The sequence below is a fragment of the Danio rerio genome, chromosome 3 (genome assembly GCF_052040795.2).
Source record: "Danio rerio strain M-AB ecotype USA chromosome 3, GRCz13ab, whole genome shotgun sequence".
NCBI lineage: Eukaryota > Metazoa > Chordata > Actinopteri > Cypriniformes > Danionidae > Danio > Danio rerio.
Window position 1 is genome coordinate 989,565 of NC_141023.1, and position 12,076 is coordinate 1,001,640.

The 12,076-nt window shown below is 40.6% G+C and overlaps 1 protein-coding gene across 3 annotated transcripts in view; it reads left to right on the top strand.

Annotated features, from left to right (window-relative positions):
* The window catches only part of LOC147845351 (uncharacterized), a 68,268-nt gene extending 60,545 nt beyond the window's left edge, over nt 1-7,723 (top strand). For 2 of the 3 annotated variants that reach the window (XM_087243610.1, XM_087243609.1), the window contains exons 2-8: nt 431-754; nt 846-1,184; nt 3,444-3,767; nt 3,859-4,194; nt 4,301-4,366; nt 4,475-4,537; nt 6,808-7,723. In XM_087243610.1, coding sequence (XP_087099736.1) covers nt 431-754; nt 846-1,184; nt 3,444-3,767; nt 3,859-4,194; nt 4,301-4,366; nt 4,475-4,537; nt 6,808-6,851 — 1,496 coding nt within the window. In that variant the 3' untranslated portion in view covers nt 6,852-7,723. The remainder of the gene's footprint in view (nt 1-430; nt 755-845; nt 1,185-3,443; nt 3,768-3,858; nt 4,195-4,300; nt 4,367-4,474; nt 4,538-6,807) is intronic. The other variant, XM_087243611.1, reaches the window with a different exon arrangement.
* Nucleotides 7,724-12,076: the final 4,353 nt, after the last annotated feature.

Below are 12,076 nucleotides of genomic sequence, written 5' to 3' on the forward strand. Positions count from 1 at the left end.
TCCGGGTGCTCCGGTTTCCCCCACAGTCCAAACACATGCGGTACAGAATTGGGTGGGCTAAATTGTTCATAGTGCATTAATGTGTGTGGATGTTTCCCAAAGATGGGTTGCGGCTGGAAGGGCATCCACTGTGTAAAAATGTGCTGGATAAGTTGGCGGTTCATTCTGCTGCGGCGACTCTGGATTAATAAAGGGACTAAGCCGACAAGAAAATAAATGAATGATGCAGTGTTCTGCTCTTTATAAAAGATTTGGAAAGTAAACCAAACTACTATATTTACTATATATTTCTAACAGCAAATAATTTTGGGGGAAAAATTAAAAGCAGTAAAATGTCTACTGTGTGCAATTGAGTGTTAAATAACATCATTATTTGCTGTTTTAATTAATTATTTTTGAGCAGTTAAATATGACATTAAATGTGTTTCAGGTGTGTTTGGAGAAGAGGACACTCATGTGTTCAGCAGATCTGGAGAAACTGTTCATCTGCCCTGTAGAAACACTGATCAGTACTGCAGAACATCAGGAACTACATGGACCTACAGCAGTTACAGACAGACAGCAGCAGTTCAGCTGATTGGTTTAGGGGTAAAGAAGAGAAACTCAGAGAGACTGAATCTGGGCTCTGACTGCTCTCTGATCATCAGTAGAGTCACAACAGAAGATGCTGGACGTTACACCTGCCAACAGTGGAGTGGACGAGGAGGACACCAGTATGGACCTGATTCAGCTGTGTATCTGCATGTTGTTGCTGGTAATTTCCTCCTCATGTGTTCAGTTTAATCAGGGCTGAATTCTGTGTTTCAGCTCATGGTTAGTGATTTGTGTCTTCTGTTCACTTTCAGTCTCTCCATCATCATCATCATCATCATCATCATCTTCATCATCATCATCTTCATCTGATATTGGTCCGGGTCTCTCTCTGACTCTCTCATGTCGGCTGTTCTCATATTATGAAGTCTCCTGTGATTATTTGTTCAGTTCTGAGGATCTTCATCTGTCCTGGGTGGATGAGGCTGGTGTTGATCTGAACACAGACTCCAGATATCAGATCTCTTCTACAGGCTGTATCATCAGTCTGTCTACAACACTCATCAGTGAAGATGAAGATAAACAGTGGAGATGTGGAGTCTATCAGAGAAATCAACTGAAGACCTCAGACACGTTTACTGTCCACTATTCAGGTCAGAGAATCATCAGACACTTTAACACTCACATTAACATCACTGAACCACAGTAAACCTGACAGAAGAGTCACTCTACAGTATTGTCTTAATTCATCATGTTAATGTATTAGTTATGGGGTATAATAATAGAGAAGGGTCTGTCTCTGGCACATGCACACTCAGATATGCACACGTGTAATGTGAACACCTGACACTAACTGTAACCCTCACAGTGACGTCACACATCACATGATCATCCTCTCATTCTCACTCTCTGTATGTTTTCATCTGCTTCCTTTTCCTCACTCAAACACTGTTATCTGTGTCAGTCGTGCTGCTTCTTGATTGTAAGATCTCATTTACACACATACTGATAAATGTTCAGGTCAAACTATAACCTGTAGTGATGATCCAGCACTGACAATCCTTTCTGCTGTCTGAGCATCTCTCACACTGACCCGGCTCATCCAGACATACTTACTGTCCAGCGCTGAGTCTGTTCATAACTGCTGATATTCTACACATTTAATATAAATACAGAATATATATTGATCTTGATTTTCAGTAACGTGTATTTATTTATTTAGAGTAAACTTTATGACATTGTACATTACAGTTGTAAACTGAAGCTGCTATTATGATGAATATATATCTGTTTATATCAGCTTACATTTACACATTAACTCTAACTAAAGAACTCTGGCAGCATGTGTTTCTCATCATCCATACTGTAAAACATGGTTAAATGTTTACAGACACTAGAGCAGTGGTTCACAACCCTTTTTAAAAAAATTTTTTTTATGCCTGAGACCCCTTTTCCCCAGGAAAATATTGTGAGGCCCCCTCTACATTTAATGATATTATCACTCATATAAGTTTGCAGTAATGATGACAAAAATGTTGTTTTCAAACAAACTGTTATGTTTACTGACATATCTAGATATCTTTATGCAACAATATAATACAACAATATAATATATATATATGCAACAATATAATACAATTTATGAAACAATAGCCTAATGTACAATATAAAGGCAAAACATCAGTAGATCATTTGTAACTGAGAAGTGTAAGCCTTTGGCCTTCGTTCGTGGGTTGTAGAGAATGACAAGCTGACAAAACATTGCTGTCACTCTGATATAAGTTTAATCTATCAGAAAAATGACAAAGCTCTGCAGTGTTTGGGTGTTCTGTGTTTGAACTTACTGAAATGTGAATATTCCATACAAGCTGAAGCTGATGGGTCAATTCTTGTCACGCTACTCGCGGTGAGCTCATGGGAGTCATTGGCGCGAGCGCGTCACATCGCTTGTGTGCGCATGCCACGCACCTCCAATGGAAAAAGCAAACTTTAATAATAATGGTGTTTACTGCTGAATCATGTGTTTCATCTTTCAAAAATAAACCAAACAGTACATTTTCTTTTGTTAGAGCATTTAAACCTATAACCAATAACAAAGAAAAGACGATCTGTAGTTTCAATTTGATGTAATGTAATGTAATGTGTATTTATATAGCACATTTATTGTGTATGGCCATACACCCAAAGCGCTTCACAATCATGAGGGGGGGTCTCTCCACACCACCACCAGTGTGCAGCATCCACTTGGATGATGCGACGGCTGCCACAGGACAACGGCGCCAGTGCGCTCACCACACACCAGCTATTGGTGGAGTGGAGAGACAGTGATAGAGCCAATTCGGTGGAGAGGGGATGATTGGGAGGCCATGATCGTATGGGCCGATAGAGGGACTTTGGCCAGGACACCGGGGTTACACCCCTACTCTTTCACGAGAAGTGCCATGGGATTTTTAATGACCACAGAGAGTCAGGACCTCGGTTCAACGTCTCATCCGAAAGACGGCGCCCACTGACAGTGTAGTGTCCCCTTCACTTTTTACTGGGGCATTAGGACTCACACAGACCACAGGTTGAGCGCCCCCTGCTGGCCTCACTAACACCACTTCCAACAGCAACCTAGTGTTCCCTAGTGGTCTCCCATCCAGGTACTGACCAGGCTCAGCCCTGCTTAGCTTTAGTGAGTAACCGGTCTTGGGCTGCAGGGTGATATGGCTGTGGCATCACAGATCATCACAGAATGAACAATTGTTTTCATCAAAACTAAATCGACATCTGAAAATTCTATAGAAGGATAGCCTGCATTTAGAATCCTAAAATGGACTTCGCAAACGGCGAGTGTTAAATAACATCATTATTTGCTGTTTTAGTTAATTATTTTTGAGCAGTTAAATATGACATTAAATGTGTTTCAGGTGTGTTTGGCGAAGAGGACACTCATGTGTTCAGCAGATCTGGAGAAACTGTTCAGCTGCCCTGTAGAAACACTGTTCAGTACTGCAGAACAACAGGAACAACATGGACCTACAGCAGATACAGACAGACAGCAGCAGTTCAGCTGATTGGTTTAGGGGTAAAGAAGAGAAACTCAGAGAGACTGAATCTGGGCTCTGACTGCTCTCTGATCATCAGTAGAGTCACAACAGAAGATGCTGGACGTTACACCTGCCAACAGTGGAGTGGACGAGGAGGACACCAGTATGGACCTGATTCAGTTGTGTATCTGCATGTTGTTGCTGGTAATTTCCTCCTCATGTGTTCAGTTTAATCAGGGCTGAATTCTGTGTTTCAGCTCATGATTAGTGATTTGTGTCTTCTGTTCACTTTCAGTCTCTCCATCATCATCATCATCATCATCATCTTCATCATCATCATCTTCATCTGATATTGGTCCGGGTCTCTCTCTGACTCTCTCATGTCGGCTGTTCTCATATTCTGGACTCTCCTGTGATGAATTGTTCAGTTCTGAGGATCTTCATCTGTCCTGGGTGAATGAGGCTGGTGTTGATCTGAACACAGACTCCAGATATCAGATCTCTTCTACAGGCTGTATCATCAGTCTGTCTACAACACTCATCAGTGAAGATGAAGATAAACAGTGGAGATGTGGAGTCTATCAGAGAAATCAACTGAAGACCTCAGACACGTTTACTGTCCACTATTCAGGTCAGAGAATCATCCTTTATTCCTCAAATCTTTTATCAAAATGGTCAGAGTGTGAGTTTAGTGGAGTGTGATTGAGCTGAATGATCATCTCCATCATCTCTTACAGCTCCAGATCTCACAGCTAAAGCAGAGCCGACACCACAGACTGAACCAGCAGCAGACACAACTGAAGGTGGAGCAGTGTTCATCTCACATCACTGATTTACAGAGTTCAATACTGGAGATAACTAGTTCAGCTGTGATGTTCTGCAGTGTTTAATCTGATCTTCATCTTTTACAGCTGGAGCTCAAACAGCAGCAGCAGAGACTCCAGACCACAGCACAAACTGCACTTCTATAACAGGTACATGATGATGATGATGATGATGATGATGATGATGATGATGATGATGATGATGATGATGATGATGATGACGACGATGATGATGATGATGATGATGATGATGATGAGTGTGTGTGCTGTTCATGCTTGTCTTTCATTTTCTATTTGCATTTCTGGGTGTTTGACCACATGGAGGCAGGTGGATGTATACCACCTGTGTGTGTGTGTGTGTTTTCTGTCTGGTTTGTGTGTGTGTTTTCTGTCTGGTGTGTGTGTGTGTGTGTGTGTGTGTTTTCTGTCTGGTGTGTGTGTGTGTGTGTGTGTGTGTGTGTTTTCTGTCTGGTGTGTGTGTGGGGTGATTAGCAACTTTCTGTTAACAATTATATCTCATTCTAGTTCAGGGGTGTCCAAACTCAGTACTGGAGGGTCGGTGTCCAGCAAAGTTTAGCTTCATTTTAGGAACTAAGATATGCAGGACACCGACCCTCCAGGACCGAGTTTGGACACTCCTGGTCTAGATAGTGTTGGGCAGAGCGAGGCGTTGTGAAACCCCGAGGTGTTTGGAGACCTGTCTCTACAGGGACATTCAGTGCTCATTTTCAGGGATTACTCTAAAACACTTGAAGAAGCAGTGAAGTGAGCGATCATGACCCATGTTGACTGAGGATATCAAGAGATTGATTGCAGTGGTTAATGCTCCTGACTGACATGCAGACACATCTGAGTCAAATCCACGGTGGAGCAACTATAGTCTATATTGAAGATCTATAATGTCTGTAATCTGACATGTGAATGAACTCTTAGTGACTAAATATGTGTTATATTGATCATCAAAGCATAAAGACATTAAGTCAACATTTCTGAATATCTGCACAAGCCTGCATTCACACTCGGGACACCCGCAGCACATTGGACTGTATGTTACTGTATATCAGGGGTTCCCAATTCCAGTGGTCAGGACCCCCACCCTGCACATCTTATATGACTCCTCAACACACCTGATTCAGATCATCAGCTCATTAACAGAGAGATCCATGAACTGATCCTCATGTCAAATAAGAGACACATACACATGTGCAGGTGGGGGTCCTGAGGACTGGAATAAGGGTCCACTGCTGTATATACTGGCAATCACATGCAGATACGCCAGGTCTCAAAACGCTTGTGAAATACTCTGAGCCTTTGAATTGCTTTAGTCACATGACCTGTGTGTTTCATAACGCTTCAGATCAGTGTTTCCAAACATCTGCGCTGGTGTCGAAGCCTCAGAGCCCGATCATATACTCGACACAATAAGACGCAAGACGTGTTTCTATGACGTGTTGCTCTTTTCAGACACTAATCTCCCATATTTCGCCGTGTTGTTTTAATATAGCAAATCTATTTGCACCACTTTGTGGACTCATGGTCTTTCAGTCCAGGTAAGAGGTGTGTTAAGGCGCATCGCTGGAGCTTTGCTATTTTGAGGAACTATAACAGACTGTTCAATAGACCAGCTGAGAGGAGGTGTAAAGTCCAGTGCAGAGCGTGTTAGTTGTGCTAAAACACACAGGATGTGCAGCATTACAGAAATATCTGTACAAATGAAAAATAATTAAAGGATTAAAACATTACAAAACATGTTATTTTCTAGCCTACATCAATATAAACACCACCGCCTCCATGCCTTCGGCTTTTTCAGTTTATTCATGACAATTTGCTTTTGTATAATGTTATTATTATTAGCTGTATTATTTATTATATTCATATTTATATTTGTTTTATTAAAAACAAGCTTAGATTTGTCCACCTGTCAGGTTTTACACCATATAGGGCAGAATGTGTTTTAGGATATAACTCAGTATTTTGACCACACTTTATTACTATTGTTCATTTATTCGTTTGCTGGAGATTAGAACTGAATTTAGAAATAGTTTTGACACAAATCTTTGCGCTTAACAAACTAAATTAATTATATATAGACTAATGGATGTCTGTGTACAACACGTTTCCCTATCCACGAGAGTGAAAGTGAAAGTAAATAATGAGGAGGCTCATCTCTCATTCTCGCGCTGCAGATGCTCTGTTTAAAAATCCACTAAATGAGTAAATCTGAGATCAGAAACACAAACTGTGAAGATCCACAAAGTCCAAACCCAGCAGGATCTTCTACAGCAGGTCTGATCTGTGTGTTGATCACTTCTGTGCTTTATAGTGGGCAATACTGGAGTTGTCTTGTGTGTTGACTAGTTCTACTGTGATTGTCATGTTGTCCAGTGTGATTTATCAGAGCTAATGTTGATGTTTTACAGCTAAAGCTGAAGCAGAGACATTCTGTGTGATTAAACAGCAGTGACTCCAGCGCTCTTCACAACACCAGCAGCAGCTTCAGCTCAGTCTACACACTCCTCTGCTCTTCTCATCTACACAGTTTTGATAAACGGACAGATCATTTACAGGGATATGAGATTTTAAACCAGTATAATGATGGCCATCGCCAGGATTTGCTTTTAAGTAGGAAAACAGCAACATTTAGCTTGAATCATTTTCTTAAATGAGATTTCTTGTATGAATGATGAATGCCTGTATATGAATGCTTGATGAACTTCTGCTATTCTCCTGATTAGTTGTTGAACACTGAGCTGTCATGATGCAGTTTTGATGGTCTTTGACAGTGTTGTACATACATTATCATGATGGTTATTCTTGTTTTGCTGGTTGTGTTCTCCTCGCGCTTCTGTTTTGATTATTGTTCATTTTTAAGCACAGATGGTGCAGTGTTGCCAGATATTGCTCAGACAAACAAACAAAGAAATCCTCTGCCAAAAAAAATATTATAATAATAATTCCAAATATTGTATTTTGTTTTTATTAACAGCCAAATTACTCAATGCTGTCAGTAAAAAACAACATGAAATGATGCACAGCATGAACTGCGATTACACTCATAGAGAACTGAGCTGCCCTGTGCTGTTTATTTGTTTGCTAATGTTTACTTTATCATTAACTGTGTAATACAATTCATTTATTTTGTGTTTATATGTATTTCCTCATCATTCTGGTCTTTATATTATTAGAGTTTAACATTATGACAGATTCTCTAGACACTTAAGTGACTGTTTGTCAGTGTCTGTAATTATTTCTGTAGATTAAAGATGAATTTGACAGTGACTGTTCCAATGTTTTTCTAATATATTTCTGTAAATAAATAAAATTCTGTAAGGACCCTATTTGAGTCTGTTTACATCATCTTTTGTGCTGATGAAGCATAAATTATGGGTATAAGTGGTTTGGGGAGGCTTGCATGTTTTTGCACAATTTAATCCCTAGAAATCCTATAATGTTCTGCTGAAAGAGGAACATTATGCTTAAAGAATAGATGTTCAGAAGTAGAATTAGGACAATCGGTGAGCAGGCATTTATCTAAATGATGAAGAATGAGGGGGAGATTATAGAGAAGTGGTCACCAAAGTTGTTCCTGGAGGGCCGGAGTCCTGCAGATTTTAGCTCCAACCCTAATCAAACACACCTGAACAAGCTAATCAAGGTCTTACTGGGTATACTTGAAACATCCAGGCAGGTGTGTTGAGGCAAGATGGAACTAAACCCTGCAGAGACACCGGCCTTCCAGGACCAGGATTGGTGACCCCTGTTATAAAGGATAAGGAGGATCCAGCAAAGTGATTCAGGTTGAAACATTTGAGCAGTCTCTAAGGGGCCACAAGATCATAGTCTTTGGATGGCTTTGGCGAGCGATGATGCTGGTTGTAGAAGCAATGCCATCACCTGAAATCAAACATTAAAAGCAGGTTCAAGATTAAGATAGAGTTACATCACTGAACTTTACAGTGTCTTTAGGTGTAGGGATATGGTGTTAAGCTTGTGCTCAAGTGGCTGCTCAGGAATATCCGCAATCAGCTTTGTTGGATTTGTGTCCATCTGTGATGGTATTCAGTCCATAGGAAGACAAAGTCCAGTGCATTGATCAAACATGTTGCACGTCTCATTGCACTTTGGGAAATGTTCATGTGCATTAGATCCTCTCTAAGTATTTTATCTGCTCCACTGAAAAGACCTCTGTTAGCTTCAGACATAAGGTGAGGTTCACAAGGCAGATCATATGTCCACAGCTTAGAGAATACTGTCACTGATGATGCTCCACTGTATGTGAGACACTTGAATAACACTTGAATGACCACGCAATAATTGAATATCAATGAGCTTTGCATCACTGTAGAATGGGTAAACACAAAACATATTAATCATGTTCAAAGTTTGAGAGGGTCTTAATAAGTCCTAAATTCAGTGCTAGTAAATCACCAGATGCTTCACTCTCATGTGAAACCAGGCTCTGTTGGGCACGACCATTATTCTTCTGGCCAAACTTCCTGTGTGGAGCTGCAGTCTAGACGTCGGAAGCTGGAGAAGATGGACATCCATCATGAGAACCACAGGTGTGAGTCGGTCACTGGCGGGAGGTCAGGCTGGCCCACAGAAACAATGCGGGACTCGTTTGTCACTGTGGTCTTTCAGGAATCAGTCTCATGCTCTCCATTCCTCCATGACACCACAGCATCACCGCAGGATACGGCCTGGTCCAGGATTATGGATAGCTTGGCATCATTTCTCCACAGGTATTGGATCCCATCAATGGTGCTGCATAGCCTCTAGGTGCCTCAGGATGAGTATCCTCAGGTGGAAATAGAGAATAAAGAAAATAATGAGCGTAGCTGCTGTTGATAGTGTATTGAATCAAGATGCAGAAATGAAGTGTTATAAATGAAAATAGCAGTTATATAATCAAATATAGAAACAAACATGTAAAGCATATGAGAGTTTCTAACACAATGCCTGTTGTATTAAGGAGCAGTGTGTCCTACAGGTGGTTGTCAAGCCAGCTCACCTGTGTGGCGCACACTCATGCTTCATACTGTTAGGTGATGCACCACGTGTATGCTTTACTAAACAGATCGGTCTTTAATCTAGTGTTGAACTGAGAGAGTGTGTCTGAGCCTCGGGCATTATCAGGAAGGCTATTCCAGAGTTTAGGAGCCATAAAGGAGAAGGCTCGACCTCCTTTAGTGGACTTTGCTGTTCTAGGTACTACCAGAAGCCCTGAGTTTTGAGATCTTAAAGAGCGAGTTAGCGAGACAGAAGGTTGGTTAGATAAACAGGATTATTTAGAGCTTTATAGGTGAGAAGTAATATTTTAAATTCAATATGAAACTGAACAGGCAGCCAGTGTAAGGAGGAGAACATTGGGGTGATATGATCATATTTTCTAGAGCTGGTCAGAACTCTGGCTGCTGCATGTTGTAGTAGCTGAAGTTTATTAATAGAGGATGCTGGGCAGCCAGCAAATAGAGCATTACAGTAATCCAGCCTAGAGCTCATAAAAGCATGGACTAGCTTTCTGCATCAGAGATGGATAGCATACTTCGTAATTTAGCGATATTTCTCAGATGAAAGAAGGCAGTTTTTGTGACATGGGATATATGATTATCAACAGTTAAACTGCTGTCTAATATGACACCCAGATCTTTTATAGTAGAGCTAACGCTAACTCTGTATCCTCTAATTGTAGATTGAGTTGTGAGATCTGCTGTGTGCAGGATTTAGGCCCAATAAGTAATAATTCTGTTTTGTCGGAGTTTAAGAGAAGGAAATTGTTGGTCATCCAGTCTTGAACATCTCTAATACACTCAGTTAGTTTAGACAGTTCAGACGTCTCGTCAGGTTTAGTTGAAATATATAATTGAGTATCATCTGCATAGCAGTGAAAGCTGATCCCATGTCTTCTAATAATGTCTCCCAGTGGCAGCATGTAGATTGTAAACAGCAAAGGGCCTGAAACTGATCCTTGAGGCACCCCATACTGCACTGGGCTGACTTGTGAAGGCGTCCATTAATATTCACACACTGGTAACGGTCAGTTAAGAATGACTTAAACCATTGTAGAGCCAGTCCCTGGACACCTGTAGACTTTAAGTGATTTATGAGGATATTGTGGTCGATGGTGTCAGATGCTGCACTAAGATCGAGCAGAACTAATAGCGAGATGCACCCTCGGTCAGCAGCTAAGAGTAAATCATTGGTTATTTTCACTAATGCGGTTTCTGTACTGTGATGAGCTCTGAAACCTGACTGAAACACTTCATGAATATTGTTCATCTGCAGAAAGAAGCTTAATTGAGTAGAAACAACTTTTTCTAGTATTTTAGACAGAAATGGAGGATTTGAAGTAGGCCTGTATTTAGCTAGATTGCTGGTTTTCAGGTTTGTTAATAATAGGCTTAATAAAAGCCCTTGAAAGGGTTTAGAACAAGGCCTAGAGATAGAGAAGAGTTGATAACGTTAAGAAGAGGTTCTCCTATAACAGTCACAATTCTTTCAGTAATTTTGTTGGATCTGGGCAGAGCCAGTGGCCTTTAACAAAACTCTTCAACAACACATGTGGCATAGATACCTGTGCTCAGAAGACGCTCTCTGCATTTAAGTCTCGGTCAGTTTAAAATTCATTTACAATAACAAATAAAGGTTATCTGTTTGTCCGTCCTCTCTCTGTGTTCCTGCTTCACATCTGTGTTCTCAGAAAACCTACATCAAGAGAAGACTTTAACACATGTGTAGTCTGGTTAGCTGGAGTGTGTGGGGAAATGTGTGTGTGAAACCAGTGTGGTAAAAATAACTCGGTTTTGACACCTAAGAACAACAGGAGTAAACCACAAGAGTGAGATCACAGCTCTGAAAACACCAGGTCTCTATATCAGCACATCTACTGCACAATATCAGTTTACATAAGAGAATGTGTTTAATAATCACAAAATATGTATAAAACAATTAAAACAGCAAAGAATAAAACTAATTAAAGAAATTAAGTGTATGAAAAGAGTTTTAAAAGACTATAAAGCACATATAAACAGTGTGATCAGCACAGAGCTCATGCATTAAATGCACAGACACACAGAAACAGTGTCTTCAGTCTTGATTCCTCATGTTGGAGCACATCTGATCATCTCTGAAGCAGATTCACCTGCTGTGAGGAAACTATGATCTGACTGATCTGTTTATTCATTCTCTTTTCGGCTCAGTCCCTTTATTAATCTGGGGTCGACACAGCGGTGTGAACCGCCAACTTATCCAGCGTGTTTTTTACGCAGCGGATGCCCTTCCAGTTGCAACCCATCTTTGGGAAATGATCTGTTTATATCTGTGAGCAGAATACTGAGCTTTTAGGATATTTATGTACAAGTGAAAACACTTACAATCTGTCTCAGGGGAGATCCAGCAGATCTGAATTCAGTGAGACGTGTTATTGGACAGATGGAGCAGAACCTCTCAGCTAATAATCCTCATGCTGGATTCACTCACACTGACCCTGAAGTGAACATGAGCATCACGTCACACACACTAGATTACTCACAGGATGTTCATCACCTCACACACATTTTCCACTCCAGTTTAATGTTAATATATATATATATATATATATATATAATAAACTGTGCTGTAAATAAAGTGTCCTGTCTTTAATTTTGTAGTCTAATAACTCTCCATTCTCTTCAGTGGATGAAGTGTTGA